Below are 26,948 nucleotides of genomic sequence, written 5' to 3' on the forward strand. Positions count from 1 at the left end.
AAGAGACAAATCACAGGAATGAAATTTATTTATGAAAGAGAGGCAATGCACAACTATCCTTAGTTTATAGTTCTAACAAAATTCAAGGTAACACTGCATCTATTAATTCATTCAAAAAATATTGAGTGACAAGTGCTAAGGAGACAACAGTGAACAATACATACATGGTTCTGATCCTCATCCTAATGAGAAGGGCAGAAAATGAACAAGTAAATAACATAAGAAATAGAACTTATGAAAGTACTATGACAGAGAAACAGGGTGCTGTGATAAAGACTAAATGTCTTTATCTTGAGATACTATGGTCAAGGAAGACAACATTGAGAAGGTGACATCAGTGGCTGTACTAACTGTAATGATGAAAATAACACTAGCAGCTAAAATTTACCTAGCACTTTGAATGTACCAGGAAATTACTATGTGCTTTTTAGGGATTATTTCATTTGATTCACATATAATATTGTCATAGTATTTTACTGCCATTTTATACATTAAAAAACAGATGGTTAAGTAATTTTTCCAAAGTCATTCAGAAGAATTGTAAGCTACAGGTGGAATCTAAACTATCAATTTAAGTCTAGACCCCACATTCTTAATTATTTTATGCGTAAAGGTTGAGCCTTAAGGATGGGAAGAACAGTCCAGGTAGAGGGAATGGCAAGCACAAAGACCTCAGGGCAGAAAAAGACATGTACCAGGAATATAAATAAGGTCAGAGTAGGAAGAAATCACTCCTAGATGAAGATGGGCATTAGGCCAGGGTCAGAACATACAGGGAGACCAATACAAATTGGTAAAGAGTTTGGATATTATTATAAATGCCAAAGATTTTAACCTGGGGGGTGGCATGATATAATTTGTGAGTGTTTGTTTCTTTATTTTTTTTTATCACAAGAGCTACCAAGTAGAAAATGAATTAGAAAGGGGAAAGAATAAATGTACAGTTAGGACATTATAACCATGGTCCAGGCAGATGATGGTACCATATGGACCAATCAACAGTATCGTGTTAGAAAGGAAAGCCCTACTTATCCTCTAAGAAAAACTTAAAATCTACTAAAATTTTAAATCAGTGACTTTAGTAAAAATAAATTATCCAATCTTCAATTTCTTCATCTACACAAAGGGAAAAAGAAAACACATCTCACAAGGGATTTTTACAGAGATCAAATATAATGCTATATGGCAAGGATCTATACAAATGCAATTTGTATTATTAAAGTTTAGGTCAAACAAAATTAGATGCTCAAAAATGTTGGACAAAAAAATACTAAAACTATCTGATATAAGAAGTGTAGAGTGAAATATCTAAAAATCTAAAACTCTAGAAAAACCCAAATATAAGCAAAACTCTAGATACCTAGTAGGTATTCTTTGTGACAAACTATAATACATTAATGCCATCAAATAATAAAAATGTAAAACTCATAATAAACATTTAAATAGGTATAGTATTTTCTGTAACTTTAAATTTGGGGCTTCTATTTTTTTCTTATTTTCATCAACATATGCAGGAGAAAAATAATTTTCTGCAATAAAAAATTTATAATCAGAATTGGGATGTAAAAAGATAAATACAATATTTTTAGGGTGAATTTTTTTCAGACTGTCAAAACTCAACAAGGATCAATGAGTCAAAGATTGATAAGGCATTATCGTGGTTATTAAGTTTTCTTAGTATTAGTATTCCAAAGTGGTTAACATTGCCCCTGGAGATTTTCCAGAGCATACATTTCATCAAAACAAGAAATGAATTTTTCTATTTCTAATAAAAGAAGCTGTACTTTAAAATATGCCCTTAAAAATTAGTAATCAAAATAGCTGCCAAATGAACATTCAATTTGTTCTCTTTTCCTTTGCATCTTGCAATAGCAGCTCAGTGGAAATAACCATTTCAGCTTCCAAATAAAATAAACTTAGATGATCACAGCCCAGTCAATTGTCATTCCACTCTACTACAGTTGGAGAAAAGAATATATTAAATTAAGCAGGGCACAAAAATACATCATGTTGGTCTCTATTTGTATCAGAACATCTGAAGTTCATCAATATAAATAATGTTTATGTTCGTATCATAATGAATCTAGAAAATTTATGCTATTTGGAAATTTGTGAGATGGAAAAGCAGATGAATGCTTTTTAAAACAAAATCTGGAGGAAGCAATATAAACAATTTCAGTAGATAAGAGTATAATGTTCTAAATGTATAACCTCTTCAATATTAGAAACTATGAATAGTTTCTTGATATTTACTTTTCTTTTTTAATCATATAACTTTATTTTATTTTTTATTTTTTTTCCTAGCCATTTTTGTTATTTTAATAGAATTAGGGGGTAAGAGTTGAATTACGTTACACGTATATATTGTATAGTGGTGAAGTCTGGGCTTTTGTACCCATCACCTGAATAGTGTACACTGTATGCCATTTTTCATCCCCCACCCCCTCCAAGCCTCCCTACTTTTGAGTCTCCAGTGTCCTTTATACTACTCTGTGTGTCCTTACACAGCCATAGTTTCGCTCCCCCTTATAAGTGAGAACATGTGGCATTTATTTTTCTGTTCATGAGTTACTTCACTTAGGATAATAGCCTCCAGTTTGATCCCAGATGCTGCAAAAGACATTATTTCATTCTTTCTTATGGCTGAATAGTACTCCATGGTATACAGCACATTTTCCTCATCTACTCATTGGCTGATGGGCACTTAAGTTGCTTCCGTATCTTAGTGATTGTGAATTACGCTACAATAAACATATAAGTACAGGTATCTTTTTGATATAATGATTTCTTTTCCTGTGGATAGATACCCACTAGTGAGATTGGGGGATCAAATGATAGAGCTACTTTTAGTTCTTTGAGAAATCTCCACAGAGGTTGTACTAATGTACATTCCCACCAACAGTGTATAAGTAAGTGTTCCCCTTTTCCACATTCTTGCTAACATCTATTATTGTTTCTTGACTGTTTAATAATGGTCATTCTAATTGGAATAAGAGGGTATCTCATTGTGGTTTTAATTTGCATTTCTCTGATAATTAGTGATGTTGAGCATTTTTTTTTCATATGTTTTTGATCATTTATCTTCTTTTGAAAAATGCCTGTTTATGTTTCCCACTTTGTAATGGAGTTGTTTGTTTTATTCTTGGTGAGTTGTTTGAGTGCCTTGTAGATTCTGGGTATTAGTTTTTTTTTCCAGATACATAGTTTGCAAATATTTTCACCCATTCTGTAGGTTCTCTGTTTACTCTTTTGTTTATTTCTTTTGCTTTACACAAGCTTTTTAGTTTAATTAAGTCCCATTTGTCTATTGTTGTTTTTGTTGCATTTGCTTCTGAGTCATAGTCACAAATTCTTTGCCTAGGCCTACATCCAGAAGAGTTTTTCCCTAGGTTTTCTTCTGCGATTTTTATGATTTCAGGCTCTACATTTAAGTCTTCAATCTACTTTGGTTAATTTTTGTATATGGCGAGAAATAGGGATCCAGTTTAATTCTTCTGCATGTGGCTATCCAATTTTCCCAGTACTATTTATCAAACAGTGTGTATGTTTTTCTCTGCTTTGTCAAAGATCAGATGGTTGAAGGTATATGGTTTTATTTCTGAGTTCTCTATTCTGTTTCATTGATCTATGTGTCTACTTTTATGCCAGCACCATGCTGTTTTGATTATTACAGAATTGTAGCATAATTTGAAGTCAGGTAATATGATGCCTCCAGTTTTGTTCTTTTTGCTTAGGATTGCTTTGTTTATTCGGGCCCTTTTTTGGTTCCATATGAATCTTAGAATTATTTTTTCTAATTCTGTGACAAATCACATTGGCATTTTAATAGGAACTGCACTGAATCTATAGATTGCTCTTGGCAGTATGGTCATTTTAACAATATTGATTCTTCTGATCCATAAGCATAGGATGTTTTTCTATTTGTTTGTATTGCCTACAATTTCTTTCATCAGTGACTTGTAGTTCTCCTAGTAAAGATCTTTCAACTCTGTTGTTAAATTTATTCCCGGGTATTTATTTTGCAGCTATAGTAAGTGGGATTGAGTTCTTGATTTGGTTCTCAGCTTGGTCATTGTTGGTGTATAGAAATACTATTGATTTTTGCATGTTGGTTTTATAACCTGAGACTTTGGTGAATTCATTTTTCAGAACTAGGAGTCTTTTGGTGGAATCCTTAGGGTTTTCTAGGTATAAGATCATATCATCAACACAGAGACAATTTGACTTCCTCTCTTTAAATCTGGATGCCCTTTATATCTCTCTTTTTCCTGACTGCTCTGGCAAGCACTTCTAGTACTATGTTGAATAAAAGTGGTGACAGTGAGCCTCCCTGTCTTGTTACAGTTCTTAGGGAGAATGCTGTCAACTTTACTCCATTCAGTATCATGTTGGCTGTGGGTCTGTCATATATGGCTTTTATTATTTTGAGGGATTAATATGTTCCTTCTATGCTGAGGTTTTTGAGGGTTTTTATCATGAAGGGATGCTGGATTTTATCAAATTTTATCAAATCTGCATCCCTTAAGATCATGTGGTTTTTGTTTTTAATTGCTTATGTGGTGAATTACATTTATTTACATGTGTATCCTGAACCATCCTTGCATCCCTGGGATGAAACCCACTTGATCGTGAAGTATTTTTCTGATGTGCTGCTGGATTTGGTTTGCTAGTATTTTGTTGAGGATTTTTGCACCTATGTTCATCAGAGATATTGTGTGCAGTTTTTTGTCGCACCACCTCCTGGCTTTGGTATCAAGGTGATAATGGATTCACAGAATGAGTTAGGGAGGAGTCCCTACTTCTCAATCTTTTGGAACAGTTTTACTAGGATTGGCACCAGTTCTTTGCATGTCTGGTAGAATTCAGCTATGAATCTATCTAGTCTTGGGCTTTTTTATTGTTGTTGAGAGATTTTTTATTATTGATTCAATTTTGCTACTCAATTTTGTTTATGTTTTCAAAAAACTAACTTCTTGTTTCATTGATCTTTTATATTGTTTTGTTGGTCTCTCATTTAGTTCTGCTCTGTCTTTGTCATTTCTTTTCTTCTGCTAACTTTGGGTTTGGTTTGTTCTTGTTTTTCTCCTTCCTAGAGGTGTGATGTTCATTGTTAATTTGTGATCTTTCTACTTTTTTGATGTAGGCATTTAATGCTATAAACTTCCCTCTTACAACTGCTTTTGCTATATCCCACAGATTTTGGTATGTTGTGTTTTCATTTTCATTCATTCCAAAAATTTTTTTAATTTCCCTCTTTATTTCTTCATTGACCCAGTGATTGTTCAGGAGCAGGTTGCTTGATTTCCATGTATTTTGTATAGTTTCTGAAGTTTCCGCTTGTATTGATTTCTAGCTTTATTCCACTGTGATCTGAGAAGATACTTGATATGATTTCGATTTTTAAAAATTTATTAAAACTTGTTTTGTGGCCTAATGTGGTTTATCTTGGAGAAAGTTCCATGTGCTGATGAAAACAATGTATAGTCTACAGTTTTTCGGTAGAATGTTCTGTAACTGTCTATTAAGTCCATTTGGTCTAAAGTCCATTTTAAGTCCAGTGTTTCTTTGTTGATTTTCTGTCTTGATGATCTGTCTAGTGCTGTAAGTGGAGTGTTGAAGTCCCTCACTATTATTATGTAGCTGTCTATTTCTTTCTTCAGGTCTAGTAATATAAGTTTTGTGAATCTGGTTGCTGCAATATGGGGTGCATAGATATTAATATTTAGGATGGTTATAGGCTCTTTATTGTTACATAATGATCTCCTTTGCCTTTTTTTTTTTTTTTTTACTATTTTTGATTTAATGGCTGTTTTATCTGAAATAAGTATAGCTACTTCTATTTGCTTTTGGTTTCCATTTGTGTGGAATATCTTTCTCTACCCCTTTACTTTCAGTCTATATTTGTCTTTATGGGTAAGGTGAGTTTCTTGTAAGCTCAAACTATTCTTAAAAAATAAAGAGAAGGGAATACTTCCCAACTCATTCCACAAGGCCAGCATTACCCTGACACCAAAACCAGACAAGGATACAACAAAAAAAGAAAACTACAGGCCAATACCCCTGATGGACATATATGCAAAAATACTCAACAAGATACTAGCAAACCATATTCAACAGCACATTAAAAAGATTATTCACCATGATCAAGTATGATTCATCCCAGGATGCATGGATGATTTAACATACACAAATAAACATGATACATCATATTAACAAAATGAAGGACAAAAACCATATGATCATTTCAATAGATGCAGAAAAAGCATTTGACACAATTCAATATGCTTTCATGATAAAAACTCTCAACAAGTGAGGTACAGAAGGAATGTACCTCAACACAAATAGGCTTTTTCAATATCCACAACTGTGATAGTGTGTTTCCTTGAAATCCATGTCTCCATTGGTCTCCTCCCCATTTTAGCAACCCACGCCCCTAACATTGCACTTGTCTGATGAGCTTGTCATTATCAGAATCTGCAGTCCCTCTAAACTCTTGATATCAACATCCGATCTATTCTGTGACCACCACCTTTATTTCATCTAGTCCATTTGCTCTATAACTCCTACTACTTTACTTCTTCAAACTTACCTGGACTTTTGATCCACTGAACCCATTCATTGTTGACTATTTATCAATTTTCTCTAATCTTTACTTCTCTCCTTATGAGCTAAGATTTGGTACTCCACTATTGCAATCACTCTCATAAAAATATTTTATCTGCAATTCTCTGTTTTAAAATCTGAGCCCTACTTTTAGTTGCTTGAATATTGACAAACAAATCACTTCCCGGAAAAATTACCTAACAGGTATGATCAGTTTCAATTCAAAATTTAGGATCTTGAACTTTAACACATTAACTGCCAAGAGAGTTGTATTTAACTCACTCTACTTTTGACCCTGGGGCCACGTGAAGCATATATAAAATCTTACTTGCTGATGTTCTTATTGTTACAATTAATATCGACAATTTCATTCTAAAAACGTGGGTTGAATGAATAGAAGTCAATAAATTTTGTTTTTCTATTTATGTTTACCTTTAAATTACACTTAAAGTTTTTATTCTATTTTTATAATAAAGCACTGTGGCCCCAAGGAAAAGTTTCTGACTTTTTTGTGTGGCAATCAATGAAATGGGAACTCAACATTGTCTGTTTCTCTCATGAATTTGCTTTCATATTCTCCATGACACCAATGTCATACTTTTTTTCAAATCTAGACATCATCAAAGCTCCCTTATCTTTCCACTAACAAATCTATAAAGTCTTCCTGGATGTACATCCAATCCCTCCTGTTACAAAGGCCTATCCCTCAACCCCTACCCCAGCTTCTGCATCCCATCCTCTCTCTGCTCCTCAAAGACTTCATTGCTTTGTGATTCCTTTCTCTTTCCTGACCATGAATCTTTCCTGGTGAACTCAATCATTTCTGCTGAATTCTGCTAATATTCAAATGTACTCTAATATTGCTCATTTAAAAATAAACCTACAACTCCTTCATTCTACTTTTCGATTCCGAGTTACTGAATTTGGTTGTTCAAACCATACTGAAAACACTAGATAATGAAAACTTGCAAGACTAGATACTTTAAAATTTATTCTTGGATCAAGCTATAGCTTAAACTGTACTGATTTGTGCTCAGGTAGAGTTATATTCAGAAAATTGAGTTTTATCATTATTTTTAAAGCTCTGTGAAGTTTGTTACTTATAAATTATAATTACAAAAGTATAATCATTATAATTATAAAATATAGAGACATTATTGAATGAATTGTCTCTGTGAATATTCATAAGAGAAATTTCACCCTGAACTTAGGATTAGTAAAGGCTGTGCATCTCTTAACAAATGATTTGATTTAACTTGATTTAATATATTTTGGACATTCTGCATGTTGAAACTAAATGCTCTCTTGTTATTGTAGGCTGCTGGCACCTTATCAATCATATACTATGCATTGCATTTCTTATTCTTCTTATTCTTATTCTTGCTTTTATTAATTTCCTGCCTGTATTTTCTCTCTGTTTACTTCAACTACTTATTTTCTCCTTTCATATTTTGGATATTTTCTAAACTCTTCTAAATTCTTTAAGAAACAAGTAGAACAAGGCAATGTACAAATAGATAGAGATAAGAGATAAAGATAAAAATAGAGAGAGGCAAGACTCAGAAAAGTACAGAGGAGGCCGGGCGTGGTGGCTCACGCCTGTAATCCTAGCATTCTGGGAGGCCGAGGCGGGCAGATCATTTGAGCTAAGGAGTTCAAGACCAGGATGAGCAACAGCGAGACCCCATCTCTACTAAAAAAAAAAGAAAGAAATTAGCTGGACAACTAAAAATATATAGAGAAAAAATTAGCCGGGCATGGTGGCTCATGCCTGTAGTCCCAGCTACTCGGGAGGCTGAGACAGTAGGATCGCTTAAGCCCAGGAGTTTGAGGTTGCTGTGAGCCAAGCTGATGCCACGGTATTCTAGCCTGGGCAACAGAGTGAGACTCTGTCTCAAAAAAAAAAAAAAAAAAAAGAAATGAAAAGTACAGAGGAAAAGGGGGGTAGGAGAGAGTGGAGAGAGAGAGATGGCAGTGTTTGTTGTATATGGTAATTAGTCACTGTGGATCTGAATCTTAGGATAGTGGCATGGGAAGCATATAGGCATATTTAGGCAATAGCATATTTCAGAATCACTCAAATTACAGACCTCCATGCAGAAATATTTTATAATATTGATTATAAAAATATTTGATCTCATAAAATTTGATCCATCCTTTATTTTCAATTTAGGACTATAATAATTTTCAGAAATTTTGCTAGTGTGTTTTTCCTAAATGCTTCATTTTTTTCAGAATTCACACAATAAACTTTAATTACATTTAAGTACTACTCTACCTTCTGAAAATAAAAACCTATTCAGTTCCCCCAGGGAATGTGATTTGGTATGTGAGGCAATGAACTGCACTCACCTTTTTTCTTCTGCTTGGACTGGTCTATACCAAATAAGGAAATTGAACAAAACTTACCATATAGCACACTTGTAGCCCTGGTTGATTATCAAGCAAGTTTTTAAAAAGAGATGAATATATGGAACCCAGGGAAAATACTATCTGAGAACCAAAGACAATTCTATATGACTTATGAATCATTTGACTGTTTACTATGGAAGAAATACATGGCTCTTTCCATTTTTAGGATTTTTCTGCCTATCCAAATTTCTAGACTAGAATTAATTTCTTTCATAAAAAATAAAAATGCCAAACATAGGTTAGGTACAAATAATTCATTCCTTTCTTTGGGGTGAATATTCTGATAAAGCAGTAGAGAACAACAACATCTGCCTCTCAACCCCAGAAAACCACACTCTTCATACTTATCTCCCTCCATCACCAAAGGTAGGATTCTGTGTGGCACTGAAACCAAAAAAACCATCAGGAAATTGTAATAACTATTATTCAGGTTGCAGTTTATATAGTTCATGTAGTTCATGGTTTAAAAACGCCTGTCCTATTCCCTTATTTAGTCCATCTACCCACACTATGGCTGTGTCAAATCATTGCCATACATTCAGATAAAGTGAATAAATCAGTTATATACCTGGATATTTGGTAAAATTTAGATAATGGTAAGGTAATTATGAGCAACATCAGTGTTCTAAGAGTTACTTTATACAAAAAAGAATAGATATAATGTATTAGGATATAAATATCTTCATTTGCACAAATGCTAACTTTTTGCCTTTTTTAATGGTTTCAATTGCAGATTCATTATATAGTACCATCAACTAAAGTCAAACAGATGTGTAAAATTTCCCAAAGAAATGTTGGCAACAACTTTTTTAGCTTTATTAAAGAAAACAGTTAAACTAAGAGAAATGCACCAAAATGATTCCATCATCCAACTGGAGATTAAGGCTAACCAAAGCAAAATGTTGCCATGTACTTATAGTTAACAATACTGTATTGTACACTTAAAAATTTGTTAAGAGGATAGAACTTATATTAATGATTCTTATGACAATAAAATAAAAAATTTTGAAATGGTACGAATGAACAAAAGACTGCAATCATGACCAATTGCAATACACGTGAAAAGTACAGATTTTCTTCTCATTCTTATCAGAGTTGTCTTTGATTTCTGTGACCTAGAGTCTTTAGTTGTATCCTATTCTATTTCACTAGTTACCAATCTACATATTCAAGAACGTGTTACGATTTTAGCCACAGAAACATTATTATAATGTCTCAATGGGATGTATGTTCCTCCTGCTAATGTCTTTCTTTTTTAAAAACAGATAGCCTATTTTACTCTACTTATTACTATTAATATAAAAGTAATAGCCAACTACAGGTATGAATGCGTAAGTACAAAGTGAAAGCCCCCTGAAAAAACGGCAGAGATTTTTTTAATTGCAATGTGTCAGCCATACTATTTCAATGTGTGTGTTTATGTATACATATGCACACTTTTCCCTCAATACAAATTTGTTAAACACTTCCTTTCTTAATATCTTACTTTATATCCATGAAGATGTACACAACTTGGTGAATTCAGTAGCTTCAGTATACTACATATATCAGAAGTCAGTTTGAACATTCTCATAAGTATGAAGCAAGCAAATCAATAAAGAATATTTAAATCTGAAGTTCAAACTTGATTATATAATTACTACATTTCTGACTACTGAAATTAGTCTCATCAAAAGTCATTCACTTTTACCATCATCTTTGCTAATATCCAAAAGGAGGAAATAAGAATATATGCAAAAAAAATTAATTTCAATTTTTAGGAGTATCCACAACCGACTTCACCACACATCTATCTCAAAAACATTTTTCAGTTTTCTAAATTCCTCTCTCAAACTATCCTCATCCCCAACACCAAAGTTACACATCTCAAATAAAACACAATCCTGTCTTCATAATTTTTATATGCAATATAAAATAGTTAATAGTATGGCTCTTAGTTTTCTGTATATAATTGAACACTGCCCTTTGCAGGAATCATTGATGTGAGGATGCTCTGTGATGTAGTGTACTCAGAAGAAAATTTAAAAACAAATAATTCATGGTTTTACTTACGAGAAGTTTTGGAAGCAAGAAGAGTAACTCGGGAACCTCCTAGGAAGCGAAAGCCCATTATATTCACCTGATCATCGTCTGACTGATTGGCAAAGCCTATGAAAGAAAGAAAGAAAGAGAGAAAGAAAGAGAGAGAAAGAGAGAGAAATAAAGAGAGAAAAATATCACCTTATGTAACCCAAAAGCAAAATTAACACAATATTCGAAATATGAAGGAGAGCTGAATGACAAATGTTTATGTCACTAGTCACGTATAAAGTTCATGTTTAAGCTAAACTAGATTAACTCTGACTTCCATAGTAGCTTTCAACTGCTGGAATTTCTGCCTCTAAATAACACTATGGATCATTTAATTTCCTCTCTTCTAATGGTTGATTCCAGATATGGGACAGAACATGCACAAAATGAACCTAGAATATCTTGTTAAACTAGATAGCAAAGAAGCAATCAGTGAACTAGTAGGGTTGTACAAAAAGGATTTGAGAGCTGGCTTAGACTACCACTGGCCAGAAAAAAAATAACTGAGTATCAAACAAGATAATAATTGCAGTGGAGTAAAATACACCAAATACATTTAAAGGCATGAGTTCATATAGATACTTAACAACAAAACAAAACAAAAACAAATGGTCACTGTTGGAAAACCCTAGAGAATCAACTCTATTTTAAACTCTACTTATTTTAAATATTTTTAAAATTAGTAATAAGTAGAAAGAACCAAGCATTTATCCGGACAATTCTACTCAAACAGCACCACACAACCACTACTAGTTGAGAGAAAGGTTCTCTGTATAGAAATATTCTAGCTAAAAACTGAAGAAAGCTTAAAAGAAATGGAATATCACTATTTTTTAGACTGTAATGAAATAATGGTTCTCAGCATTGAATATCAAATGCTTGTTACCATCACACAAAAAAGAGACAAACAAATATTTTGTCTGTTGAAAGTCTATACTACCACCGACGAAGAACTCTCGCCAAAATAATCAATCCTGACTCTACTAGCTCTACAAACAACTACCCATTTACAGGCAACAGAGCAGACAGAAGAAAATATTAAATATCATCACAGCAGGTAAAGGATGCCACCAAGATGGTGGAGTAGGAGATACCAGCCTTCATCCCTCTGCAAAAAAGAAAAAACTAATATAGACAGCTATCAAAAAACCAAAAAGGTCTATGAGAGCTCAAGGGCCAATTTAAGAAACTGCAGCAACACAGAAAGGATGGCTGATTATGTCTACATACCTAAGATGCCTACAGATGGTTAGGAACAAAGAATAAAGAAGAGAAACTACTGGTGCCAACTATGCAGCAGGAACCATCGTGGTCCCCAGCAGCCTGATCCACAGAAGATACTGGCATCTTTTGCCACTAAGGTAACCAATACCCATTCCCACCAGGGAACCTCAGAGAGGAAGGTATGGCTGTACACACCCATGCTCAAGAAACAACTGCTGTTGTGCAGCCCCAGGACCAAAGCTGCCACCTCTCCCAACCCTGCACATGCCCTTGACCTCTAAGCCACAGCCTCCCACAAACATGCACGCTCTAGATACTGACTGTGTGGCTGCACTGCGTCCATCCATGCCTCAGACACCAGAGGCACCAACATAGTGAGTGAGCACGCACTCCAGGACTGGGAGCCAATGTCTTTCTGTACGTTCCCATGTTCCAGTCATTACCTCAGCTGTCACACAGGGCTGGACTCTACCCTGTACCCCAGAGCCAAAGTAAGTGTGTGCACACCCATGACCCCCTCCTTTTAGAATTGACCCCAAAAGTGCAGTCAACAAAAGCAAAAATTGACAAATACGATTATATCAAAACAAAAAGTTTCTGCACAACAAACTAAACAATTCACAGAGTAAAGAGACAACCTATGTATTGGAAAAAATATTTGCAAACCATACATCAGATAAGGGCTTAAGAACCAAACTATATAAGGAACTCAAACAAAACAATTCAATTAAAAAACGGGCAAGGGACTTAAATAGACATTTTTCAACAGAAAACACAAAAATGGCCAACAAATATATGAAAAAAATACTCAGCATTACTAATTGTTAGGGAACTGCAAATTAAAACCACAATGAGATATCACCTCACATCTATTAGAATGACTATTACTAAAAAGAGAAAAGATAATAAGTGTTGGCTAGGATGTGGAGACAAGGAAATACTTGTATGCTGTTGGTGGGAATATAAATCAGTATAGCCATTATGGAAAACTACATGTGTAATAGGTTCCTCAAAACACTAACAATGGGGGGGACCTGGACAAAGCAGAAGACCACAGACAGGCATGGTACTCACTGATGTAGCCTGGGTGATCTTGCTAAATTGCACCTCCTGTGGGACGTGGGCAAAGCACATGCCCATAGCCGTCAGCACCCACTGCCCACTGTCGGAGCAGTTTGACCACTGTTGGCACCTAGGAGGCCCCAAGCGGGGCAAGAGCCAGTGCAGCCTCCACCATTGTATATGGACAGAGAGCATGCTGTGCACCATCACCGCCTGCACACATGCCCCACCTGCATGCTCAGCACCACGGCTGCCCCAGCCCGTGCACATGAGCACAGCCTATGCATGTGAATATAACCTGATAAATTTTTTCTGGAAGGCAGTTTGGCATTTGGATGATTTCAAATGTGCATACCCATTAACTCAATCATTTGTCTTCAAGGAATTTCTCCTAAGAGGAACAAAGAAGTATAAAAAACTGTGTAGACCAGGCACGGTGGCTCACGCCTGTAATCCTAGCACTCTGGGAGGCTGAGGTGGGAGGATTGTGGAGGTCAGGAGTTCAAGACCTGCCTGAGCAAGAGCAAGACCCCGTCTCTACCAAAAATAGAAAAAATTAGATGGGTGTGGTTGTGCACGCCTATAGTCCCAGCTACTCAGGAGGCTGAGGGAAGAGGGTCACTTTAGCCCAGGAGTTTGAGGGTGTAGTGAGCTATGATTGGGCCACTGTACCCTACCTGGGCAATGGAGTGAGACTCACTCTTTCAAAAAAAAAAAAATTATTGACAAACAGAGATAGACATATATTTGAGTAACATAAAAAAACTGTTATCAAATAACATGTTATCTGTTATTTACATTTAAGTAAAATTTTTGTATAAAACTACTGGTATCATGACATATACTAATGGTCAGCTAATTTAACATCTATTCCCAACCCCATTTTCACTAGCCCATCTACATTAGTTCTCAGCCTTCCATACTGCTATTAAAGACTATGCAACAAAACTATGGCTACTGAGACCTAAGAGAAATCTCCCAGGAACCTTTTAGAAACATGCTTTTCTGACAAAAGTGATCTTCATTACTATAGCTGTCTCTTCCCTTTACCTCCTGCCTCATAGTTAGGTATGATACCTGGACCTGAAGCAAATATCTTACTGCCACGGAGCAAGCCAACATCCTAGAGATGGTGGATTGCAAAGAAAAAAGTCAGGTCTTTGATAACAGTTACTAACCACTGCAACAGCTTCCACTGCCCACTTCTGTTCTTCTTTATGTGAGATAAAGAAATGTCTTTACCACTTAAGCTACTTTTAGCCAGAAGCATCCCAGATAGCTATTTTTATATATGTAAATAAATGTTTCCTATATAGCCATTGAGCATATTAAAAGTTTTTATCATTATAATATTCTCTATTAGCAAGGATTTGGGTAACAGACACCTTCATTCAAATATTGTTGATAGGGTTAACTGCTATGGTCCTTCAGGTAGTCAATTTCAAACCCTTTCAAAAGCCTTAAAAATATTCTTATCCTTTGTTTGAGCCAGCAATTCCACATTTAGATATTCATCAAAGAAATAATAATAAAAATATTAGTACAAAGATGTTTATCCCAGGTGTATTTACAATATACCTAATACACTAAAAACAACATAAATATCTAAAAGTATGATGTTGGTCAAATGATCTCATAGTATGGATTTATGATAGAATACTATGTAATCATTAAAATCATATAACAAAAATATCTAATGATATAGAAAGATATCTCAAAACAATATGAAAAGTAAAATGTTTTGGGGGGATAAAAAGTTAAAAAATACATTTTGTAAAATTAGGAAAATATAATGAAATATAAGTAGGTATTGCTGGATAGTAGAATTACTAGTAACTTTCATTTTTTTCTTTCTGCTTATCTATATTTTCTAAATTTAACATTTCTTTTATAATAAGAAAATCTAAAGGTTTTTTGTTTTTGTTTTTGTTTTTTTGATAGAGATAGGGTTTCACTATGTTGCTCAGGCTGGTTTTGAACTCCTGGCCTCAAGGGTTCCTCCCACCTCGGCCTCCCAAAGTGCTGGGATTACAGGCATGAGCCACTGCACCCAGCCTTAAAGTTATTTTAAATATACCTATATTTGTTCACAAAAAGAAAACTGGAATAAACAAATAGGAAAATGTGTAGATTAAAAGTTGTTTTATTTCTTTTCTATGAACCTCATTAATTTTGCTTCTTTCAGTTAAAAAAAAAGAAGATTTACAAGAGCAACTTTATTTGACATCAACATATAAAAGTCTTACTTTTGTAAGAATGGGGTAATATTTATTTTAAACAATTACATGATTCCAGTTCTTTCAATATGAACACAAATCCAGGAAATTAAAAAAAAAACATTCTGTATCACATATATCGGATCTTGGGGAAAATTTTTAAAAATTAATCATTGTAGGCCGGGCGCGGTGGCTCACGCCTGTAATCCTAGCACTCTGGGAGGCCGAGACGGGTGGATCGCTCGAGGTCAGGAGTTCAAGACCAGCCTGAGCAAGAGTGAGACCCCCGTCTCTACTAAAAATAGAAAGAAATTATATGGACAACTAAAATATATATATACAAAAAATTAGCCGGGCATGGTGGCGCATGCCTGTAGTCCCAGCTACTCGGGAGGCTGAGGCAGAAGGATCGCTTAAGCCCAGGAGTTTGAGGTTGCTGTGAGCTAGACTGACGCCACGGCACTCACTCTAGCCCGGGCAACAGAGTGAGACTCTGTCTCAAAAAAAAAAAAAAAAAAAAATTAATCATTGAGTCCCATTTCTAAAGTGAGTAGAACCAAATATAACACATGCTGATGAGCATAAGACCTGTAACATCAAAACAATTGAGCCCCAAATCAGGAGGAAAATGGATAGGTTATCTAAGCTTTCTTTAGTACATACTGTCCAATTCATATCTTACAGAGATTACCTTTCTGGTCAAAGGCATACATTTTTATTCAATCTCTAATTGGGTTTCATCCAACTACAATAAAGATCAACCTCTCAGAAGCCAGGTGCTCAAACATTTTTCAAAGACACCAATAAATTCAGTGTTCAACAAACAATTTCCAACTATGTTCTCAGGGTAGGCTAGGAGACTCAAGAAACTAAGTTTGTGCAACATATTACAACGGTAGTAACTCTTTCTGCCTTTTTTATAATTCAATTTTTTCATAAGAAAATTGACTAAAAAAGAAGAAAAGAGGGGAAGAGACGGAAAGAGAAGGGAGAAAGAACTCAAAAGGTAAAAAATATTACCTATATCTACATTCACATATCCAAACTCAATTCACACTTAAGAATAGAATAATTATAATAAACACCATTTAATTTTGGAGATTTTTTTCACAGTTACATATAAATAAAGCTTTTTAAACACTTCAAATTAATGAAAAATAAATCTTAAGCACTTGAAGTAGTTAATAATACAAAAGTTGATTTACCATAAATTACTAAACCTTGAGGGAAATATTGTTTGCATTCTAAATCCTATCCTCTAATGCAAGGGTAAAGATGCAGCTGAAAGCCAATAGTACTTATTTTAAAGAAGGATTTAAAAGGGTTGATTTAATCCCCAGATTTTCTTCTTTAATTCCACCCCATCACCAAGAAAGCTAATAGATGTAACACACTAAAAACCATGGTTACTAAAGATGTTTTATCCAATCAAAGCCTCTCTGTTTTCTAAGCTGCTCTGAAAGAAAAACTGACACCTGGAGAAAGTTACACCTTCACAAATTACTCCAAAAGTTAACTGTAATATTCAGGCTTTAAATATGAAGCCCCTCTAAACAACCAGAGCTGCAAAATGAACATTCGCCCCCTCCAGCTGCTGCAGACAGCAGAACCACAAAGAGCACCTACTTATGAGATTACTTTTCAGGGGCATAAGAATATGCTTTAAAAAGGTACATATCCAAAAACCTACAGTGAAGATGAATAATAAATATTTATATACTTAGAAAAGGGATATATTCAAAAACCTACAATAAGGATGAATAATAAATATTTACATTCCAAGACAAAAAATTCCACAGTCTAAAAAGAAACATTTGATGTTTTTATTTCTGAATACTGAAGCAAAATAATGATTATAATAATTTTAATCAAACTTAAAAGGTACACCTTATTACCTTGTTGATATAAGCTATTCACCTTTGAACAGGCAAACAAGAGGGAAAAATCCTTGAGGCATTTTTATATTCTTACTCAACAATTATCTGATAATTACCCCATCATTACCTGCTGATGAAGGATTCCATTCTAAATTCTTAGCATTTCTGATGCTACAGGCATGTTACTTCAAAAGTCCTACCTGGGAAGAGACTGAGAAGACTGACTGGAGATTTGTTGGTATCAATAGTTATTTTGTGGCTTGCAGTTTTTGAAGGCTGACCTGGTAGGCAGATTAATTTCAGGGGAAGTCTAAATTTACATTGGATAACTCTAGGAATGCCTGAAATAAAGGAGAGAAATGTAGATTCACAGATTTGACAAATAATTTGGCAAAAAATTTTGTACTACTAATAGTTTGAGCAGCAACACATCTTGGTTTATAAGCTTGTTGCCTATTTCATTTATCATAATTAAAATAACTTTAAAGTATTACCATGATTCATTTTTTTACTAATTGCAAAAAATACAAGGCAAAAGTAAAATATTAAAAGGAGCATAAGCACGGGGTCTATCTTTAATAGTAATACCACATTTTAAAGTCATCACATTTGGATACTATATAAAACATTATAGTTACTTCCATTCAATTGCTGAACTAAGTCTTTAAACTAAGACCTTCAAAGCTCTAGCCCTAATCTATCAGCAAAAATGAGCGAAATATGTAAATTTTCTATCAGTAAGATTCTATATGACCATATCTACAAATTTTTCTACCCATAAACATTTTAAATCTTTAGCTATTTTTACTTATTGAAGATTCAAAGTATACTAATAGTTTTCGATAAATTATGAGTATGAAAGCAGTATTTGCTCTACTGAAGTTCTACTGAAGTCCATGTCCATTTTACACATTAATATTAAGAATGTTACTTTCATATAAATTAAATTTTTCTCAAGCCATTTAACTTTATATACCACTTTAAGTGACACTCACTCAATTGTCAAATGTTGTCAATACTCACATATGCATATTGAAATAGGTAATTGGATAAATAATGAAGAGTTTTATATAAGAATTTTTAAAGTTTAAAAAAATAATTTCTTTCAATATTTTTACAGATAATGGAACTAAAACCAAAGGAAATTAGGCTCTCTACTTATAAATCTAGAAAAGCAATTCTATAACCTTAGTTTTCCCTTGTTTTATTCTAAGATTCTGTTTTGGACTGGATAAGATGAAAGATAATATACAGAAGCCTGTATCTTAGTATACTGCTATAGAAAAATGGAAAACTCAAAGTGTTCTACTCTACTCAGTGGATCCACACATTAATTCCCTTATTTCTTTATAATGGAGTCAGTGAGCAGCTTAAAAATAGCAAAAGCAAAAGCATTTAAAGCTTGGAGACATGATCCCAAAGCAGGATCCCTGAAATTAGCAATATATTTTGCTAATGCCAGTTGGAATTGTGTGGCTTAGTCCACATCCAAGCTGGGAATACATTTTTCAGTACTACTTATCCACTAGGATAGTAAGAGATCATCAACAATGGCAAGCGTATTGATATATGAGGTCAATTAACTACTTTTTCAGAGCATGTGGAGCATATTTGTCATTCTCTTTAATATAATCTATTATCCATCAAATATTACATAGCTCGTTTTTTGCTCATAACCAACAGATGTTAAATTCACTTCTGGAATCCTAGATGCAAAGTATAAGTGGTGTCTCTCAAAAAAAAAAGTCCCAGGGTATTATTTCTTGACATTCTGTGAGGTTTGTAGAGGCATGTGTATTTGTACTTTACCATGATGAAATGTTTTGACTCAAAATATTACAGTAATGTGATCTAAGATACTGCCCAAAGCACAACTATCAATAGCACCGCAAGAAAATTACAACGCACTACCTTTTCCAACTTCAAGGAAATTTCTATATATCCTATAGATCCCCAAATTATGGAAAGATACCCACTGAGTATGTTTCCTCTGCAATAAATAAATTGCATCCTCAATTAATACTACAGTCTGGAAAGAAAAAGGAAGCTAAAACCTATTCCCGTTCCCTTTATTTTTAATGAAAAACAACAAAACACACTTCATCTTCTGACAATTTTGTATATGCACAAAGGAAAGCTATCCTCTATATACTTTCAACTAAATTCTGAGCTAATTGTTCAAACACAAATTTGGTTGTAAGTGTTTTTCTAAAATTATACTGTTAAAACTGTGGCCTGTACTTCACTTGGACCAGGTCCTGACTAAATTCACAGTAAAAAAAAAAAAAAAAATTAAACATAATCAACAACAGTGGCTTTATGTTACTGAGTCTATATATTTGAATATTATTACCCTAGATCTCCAAGAACCCATAGGTAAAGAAACTGGTTGCATAAATAAGTTTTCAAAAATTTAAGCAAATGGATTGCAAGCACTAATAACCCCAAGGAGAGAAATATATTGTAATTCATTGTAACTGAACTCACAGTTCAGTTAGGTCAGTTAATGACAATATCACACACTGGAGCAATGGTCTGAATTTGCTAAGATTTGCAGAACTCCTCCAAAATATCTTTTCTCTCCAGGAATTATAAACCTGTTTCTCACAGGACATTTGGAAAACATTACTTTGAAAAACGATTACACTCATACTTAATAAAATGATTATGGCTATTTTTTAAATGATGACAGCCTGAAAAGTTTCACCATTGGGGGAAAAAAACAGAGAGTATGAAATCCTTTAGAAACCTGTTTAAGGAACCATACCTTTAAAAGAAAAATTAAAATGCCACTATTTTATAGTATTTATCATCAAATTAAAATACAAGCATCTAAAAATACAATCTCTAGTATTCAGACATGGGTTTATCAGAGGCACGTTTCTATGGGGATTTACACTTTCTTAAGAAACTTGAAGTGTAAATTTGGCTACTAATTGATCTTTGGGCGTAGCTGTATCTAAGAACATCAAGACAACAGTTCATAGAGGTATGTGTGGATGTACTCATGTGTAATTAAGAAAGAAAGAATTGCACGTATTGAAAGATTTTTCAAGGTTGCTAATAGAACAGCTTTCAGGGTAGTTCAAAGAGGCTAATTGGTCCTAACTTTGCCTACCATCAGAGATATTTTCCCTATGTTGGCAAAACAGTCTCTCTATCTGACTTATTCAACTCTCTAAGTTAATAGAGACTGGTCTAAATGACTATCCAATCAAATACAAGTCAAGTCAATTCATGATTGAAGAGTATAATGAATAAAGTCTCCAAGAGAAAAGTTTCATCATTTATTTTACTCAAATATTGGCCTAGTCATTCATCAGACTGACTTTGTTCTGCAGTTTTCTTACCAACTATAATCATCTCTCATTCAAATGCTTCCCTTCCTAACCTACTAGAGGAAATGGATAGTCATAACTACTATGGTGCAATTAATCACAAAATTGTTTCACACTCAGAGAGAATATTCTCATCAAAACTACCTCCAACAGAACAATTTTTTCAGGAAGAGAAGTCTAATTACACCTGGCACACCCAAGAGCCCGGTATCACCATCAAATGGGAAGCCAAATTGTGGTTTTAAAAAAAGTGAAAAAGAACATAATATAAAAGAAAAAAAGAACATATGTATATTAGAGTAGAATAACTATATCTATATGTTACACATCTATATAATGCTTTTAGAACTCTTTCCAGGGGCCTGCTAGAGTAATTTCATATTGAAAACAAGGAACCCCAAAGCAGTAGCAATGTCTGGTAGCCAGAATTTCCTTGATCCCTTCCTGTTATGTCTGGCTACGTACTGTGCTTCATCTGCAGTCATGTTTTACACTGCCCATGTCATGTAACTTTAATGCAGAAATAATGGAGACTAACCCTTATGGGACAACATAAAACCTCGTTTGCTTCTCTTTTTCCACATATAAAAGCAGAACTGCTTATCTGCAATACAGCCTGAACAGATCAAGACAATAAAATGGATCAGTCTTTGAAATATGAAGCCTTCTGTGTAAATAAGACCTAAGTGGCAACATATTATTTTCTTGCCTACTAGTACAGCTGAATATTTCAACTCTACTCCCTAAAGCTTAATTATAATTTTAAAATATATCAGAAGAGATTATTAAAACCAGGTTTTACTTTGTATTGAAACATTAAAATTTCTATAAATTGTGTTTGGTTTTTTTTTGCCCACATGGTTTGGGCTGTATTTACAGTAAGAAGGAATAAGTTTCTCTCAATAACAACCTTAACTGATTTTTTAATACTTAAAACTAATCATTTAGATAATAATATGCTATTTTACAATATTTAGTCCAAAATCTTATCAGTTACATGCACTCTTACAAATAAAAATGTAAATATTCATTATTAATAACAGATTATTTTTAACGACCCAAATTCTAATTTGACAAGTATACTTTGTTATTAAGCTCAACATTTACTTCTATTAAAACATTTCTCTGGCCGGGCGCAGAGGCTCATGCCTGTAATCCTAGCACTTCGGCAGGCCGAGGCAGAAGGATTGCTTGAGCTCAGGAGTTCGAGACCAGCCTGAGCAACAGCAAGACCCCATCTCTACTAAAAATAGAAAAAATTAGCTGGGCATTGTGGTGTGCCTGTAGTCCCAGGACACTGACGCAGGAAGATCACTTGAGCTTAGGAGTTTGAGGTTGCTGTGAGCTAGGCTGACACCACTGCACTTCAGCCTGGACAATAGAGCAAGACTGTGTCTCAAAAAAATAAAAAAAAAATTCTGACATAAATATACATTCACCTTCCAGAAATCAAAATAGCATGTGCTATGCAAATCAGGATGTTGGCATCATGAAAATTGTATGAGTAATTATTGTCATTATTTCTTAAGTATTTTCATTATATTTATTTATTACTAATTAATATTGCTATCTAAAGTTTATCTTAAAATAACTGATAAACTACCACATTAAGTCTATATCTAGGAGGAAAGACAATCAAACTAAGAAATACTTTTAGTGCCTGCTATGTACCCCATTAGTGTGTAATTCAAAGATGAGTGCTTGATCCCTGCTTTTAAAGAGCTCAAAACCTAATAAGAAAACCTAAGGAATAAACTTGTATTATGATCAGTATTATAACAGCGTCATAAGCAAAGGATTTGGGAAAAACAAAATGAGTAACAATTAACACTGACCAAAGCAAGTTCAAGGGGATCAGAACTTTGATGACATTCCCCTACAAATTCTAAACAAGATAGAGGCCCATAGAGTGAACACACACAGCATTCTTAGAGAGAGAGGTGGATCTGTTGGAGCATGTAGAAAGACAATTTAAAATTCAGTGACAAATACCTTTTTTTCTTACCCTTTATTTTAAGTAAAATAGAATAACAGAGCATGCAGGTAAATAACCAATGACTTACAGAAATAAGTTGTCAATGACACACACCTTTGATGTTTTTCAAAAAAGTCATTCTGTTCTTACTCCTAACTTCATTCTTTTCATAACTCTGACACAATAATGACAACTCTCTATGGAAACATCTACTATGCTCTCCATTGCAGGATCAAGACACGTATCATCCTAAAGAAATTTCTTTAGTTAAAACAGCAGTCCATAAGAAGATTTCATTTATGGTATAATACCAATTCAATTCATCAACCAAATTTTAGTTCTGAAATTCATTTTTTTTCTAAATTATCTTCACACTTACCATCAGGATTTCGATCTATCCATCACAGGCAATGCAAAAAAGGAGTAGAGGAGAAAGAATGCAACAAGTTATCTGTAAAAATTTGCTACACAATTTAATATACATCTGCTAAAATATAAATTAAAATTTTCAAGATTCTCACAGATGGTTTAAATGACCATCCAATCAAACACAAGTATAGTCAATCACAAATAAAGAATATAACATGAATATGAAATCCAACATATATTTACATTGCCATTACAGAAGTCCATCAGAGTATGTTATTCTAGCATAAATGTGGCAAAAAGAGGTAAAGATATATGATCTAACCAAATAGCAAAAAAGACTCAACATGTAAATGACATGAAGAGTATTAAATGAAAAGAAAAACTGAGTGAATGGCTAAATATACAATATTAGTACTTCCAGTTACACTTGCTTATAATAATTTCAATAAATACTAGTATGGAGTAATGTCTTCTTTTGGTCTATAGAAAAGCATAATAGCCAAAATTCTGCAACCATAACCTCACAAACTGATTTTACAACTTTATAGTGTATTTTTAAGCATTTTGTCTACTTTCTATTACTCTTTTCTCTATTTTAAATTTATTTTCAACCAGTATAACTACTTATCCTTGAAAATATATGAAATAATTACTTAATTTAACGCATTTGCAGTCTCTACAACTGTGCATTCAATAGCATAAGTAAGGTGTAATAATGCCTATGGTTATCGAGATGTTCAATTAATGATCAATGATCCAGAGATCCAAATAGTTATCACTTTTTTATTTCACAATTAAAAATTACAATAATACTGAAGACCTCAATGTTCTTTTCAGAAATATCCAACCAAAAGGTCTATCATTACATAATCCTTTGTGGAAGTTGTTTTTTCTTTATGAAGCAAGCTTTATCAAAGCCATTTAAACATAAAAATGTTTATATAACCCCAATTTTTAAAAATACAGTAAATGGTTAGCATGGTTACTTCTGACCAAAAACAAATTTTTAAAACAGTTTAAAGCAAAATAATTTATAAAGTAGAAAAAATAGATTATTTAAATTTACTTAAGTTATAACATTATACCATATCAGAGCATACAGCGTTGCCAATGAATAAACCAGAAAATTCACTTAGACAAAAAAAAAAAAAAACTACAGTTATGAAAAACATTGCCAAATAAGCAATATGGTCATAAATGGGGGAGGAGGGATGAATAAGGTACTTTTTAAACTTTTAAAACTAAGAAAACTGTACAGAAATGTTTAAAAACACAAATATAATATTGCTGAAATATGCTAGTATCAGCTACGCTATGTTTCAAAGTTTCTTTAAAAAAAGCAATAACTACTAATTCTTATTTTCTATCAATCAGTTGATTGTCATACTGTTACCATGAAGAATTTACTACACAGGGGGAAAAAAACTATCAAATTAGACTCAACCAAGTTGAAATTGACAATAATTGAATCTCACCTGGCCTTAAGACAGCCTTTTAAAATCTAAAAACGTTTCTTGGAAAAAAAACTGACCAAGTTTTAATAGATCTGTTCTTAAATATTTTAACATGTAAGACACCAAAGAGTTTTTAGTCACTAAAACACTGTCTAAAACTCTGAATATTGCCTTAATGTTAGAGTAATCCATAATATTCTTTTTTACTAATTCAGACTATCTTTTAGTTCAAATAAATGAAATATGACTAGATAATATTCTTCTAATGAGAGTAAAAATATATCAGATCTGCTGTTAACTGAAAAGAGGAAACCGAACATTATATATGGAAATCAGCTAAATAGACTTATCACTACTCATAACACATTAAATTAGAACAGATAATTTTATTTAACAGTAAAAAAGAACATTTTTTCATTCAATTATATTTTACAATATGTTTTCCCATCTTAAACACACAAGCTTTAAACTCATAACTCCAATAACTTAAAGGAATGATTAGGCTTGTAAATTTATGAATAAGTGTATGCTTACCTGTTGGTCTTGAATAAGAAACAACAGCATTTCCTTCCAGTTCAGTTGGTATATAACTTCTTTTCAGATAAACAGAAAAGCCTACTGTTCTAGTCATCTCTGGTGCTATAAGCAATGTAAAAGTAATATAAATTACATAATTTGGGACAATTGTCATTAACAACAGTTAAAATGTATTAAGTACCTACTATATACCAGGTACTATAATAAGCACCTTACATGGAGTAACTCATTTAATCTACACAACAAATCTACAAGGTAAGTCCTATTATTGTCCCCATTGTTACACAAAAGGAAACTGGAATACAGAGAGATTAAGAAACTTGCCCAATGTCACACAGCTAATATCAGAGGTAGGAACTCTGATAACTCCAGAACAAGGTACAAAGTATCTAGCATTCTATGCCACTGCTTCTCTCTACTCAGATGAACAGGTGGCATGAGCAGGAAAAAAAGGTATACAAAAGAGCAAAAGAATTTAAGAGGAAAATAGCCTGTTATCATGGCTAGAATACAGACTTCAGGGGAAAATGGACGAGGCGGATTGGATATAGATGTAACTATAGTGGCTTAGTAGATAGTACATGTACTTAGTAGATTGTGTATGTATTTGGCCTCCAACCTGTGTTACAAAGTCATAAGAGATTTTTAACTGGAAAAATAAATTGTTCAGAATGTGTTTTAGAAAGATAAATTGGAAGTATTGTAAAAAAAAATAGAAAAGAAAGTTAGAATCCAATGGCTGGGTATCACCTACAATATTATTTCACTCAATCATTTTTTCACTTATTCTATGAATATTTATTGAGCTCCTATTAACTGTCAGGCATTCACCCAAGGGTAAGACGCAAAAGAGAGATATTTTTGACTCATGAATAAGAGACAGGAGCCTGAACTGAAGAGCTGTAGTAAACAAAAAAAACAAAAAGGGAAAGACTTGAAAGATATTTCAAAGATCATTTAAACAAGACTAATGACAATTTAGATATAAGTGGTTGAAGGCGAGAAATTCTATACAAAGAAATCTTACTAAAGGTTGCCATTTAGGACATGTCTACTACTTTAGGCATTACTGCAGATACCTTAAAGCCTCAAAACAACCCTGTAAGACAAATAACATTATCTCCTTTTTGCAGATTAAAATAACTGAGGCTCCAAGAGATTACTAAAATAGCTTGCCCAAGGTTACACATGAAGTGAGTGTCAGAGCTAAGATTTAAACTTAGGCCAAACTCCAAAGCCAATATTCTTTCTTCAAACATTACTGATTCCATAAATAGGTCACTAGAGAAACATCAATAAAGAAAGCCTTCTCAATTTTAGTATTTAAAAACAATCACAGGTCCAACTTTAAAAATCTATAATCCTAAAAAATTAATTCAACTCAATAATTATTGACTTAAAAGCCCATGCTTGTTGCTTGGAGGGAAAATATAAGCAAACCAACACAACCATTGGTTTGGGGATGATCCCAGTCTCACTACTCAGATAAGAAATAACAGCCATGAAATAAACACACTAATATTTAAAAAAAAAAAAAAAAGTTTCACACCATGGTAGACTTCAAGCCAAAACAAAAAACTTACTCATAAATTCAAAGGTGAACTGATCACAAGTCAGTACTAATGGTGGTTGCACATAGATTGATAATTTGACTTTCTGCAATACCACTCGATTCTGCAGTGTGATCTAAGGAAACAGAAATTGGTATTAATAGAAAATTACATTTTATCCAAATTGATAGATTAGCACTACTTAAAAATTACTAGCAAATAATTAGGAAATATTAGCTGAGAAAAAATAAGTAGTCACAA

At 33.4% G+C, this 26,948-nt stretch overlaps 1 protein-coding gene across 16 annotated transcripts in view; it reads right to left on the bottom strand.

Moving 5' to 3' along the window:
- BBS9 (Bardet-Biedl syndrome 9) overlaps nucleotides 1–26,948 on the bottom strand; it is a 440,322-nt gene that overhangs the window by 232,050 nt on the left and 181,324 nt on the right. For 10 of the 16 annotated variants that reach the window (XR_011231786.1, XM_069462324.1, XM_069462319.1 and 7 more), the window contains 5 exons: nucleotides 26,721–26,823; nucleotides 25,135–25,239; nucleotides 23,157–23,171; nucleotides 17,665–17,805; nucleotides 11,068–11,163 (listed from right to left, as the gene is read on the bottom strand). Coding sequence is in view for 15 of the 16 variants with exons in the window: in XM_069462324.1 (XP_069318425.1) it covers nucleotides 11,068–11,163; nucleotides 17,665–17,805; nucleotides 23,157–23,171; nucleotides 25,135–25,239; nucleotides 26,721–26,823 (460 nt within the window). In the remaining variant the exon portion in view is untranslated. The remainder of the gene's footprint in view (nucleotides 1–11,067; nucleotides 11,164–17,664; nucleotides 17,806–23,156; nucleotides 23,172–25,134; nucleotides 25,240–26,720; nucleotides 26,824–26,948) is intronic. The other 6 variants (XM_069462333.1, XM_069462325.1, XM_069462330.1 and 3 more) reach the window with 3 other exon arrangements.

The sequence above is a fragment of the Eulemur rufifrons genome, chromosome 29 (genome assembly GCF_041146395.1).
Source record: "Eulemur rufifrons isolate Redbay chromosome 29, OSU_ERuf_1, whole genome shotgun sequence".
Lineage (NCBI taxonomy): Eukaryota > Metazoa > Chordata > Mammalia > Primates > Lemuridae > Eulemur > Eulemur rufifrons.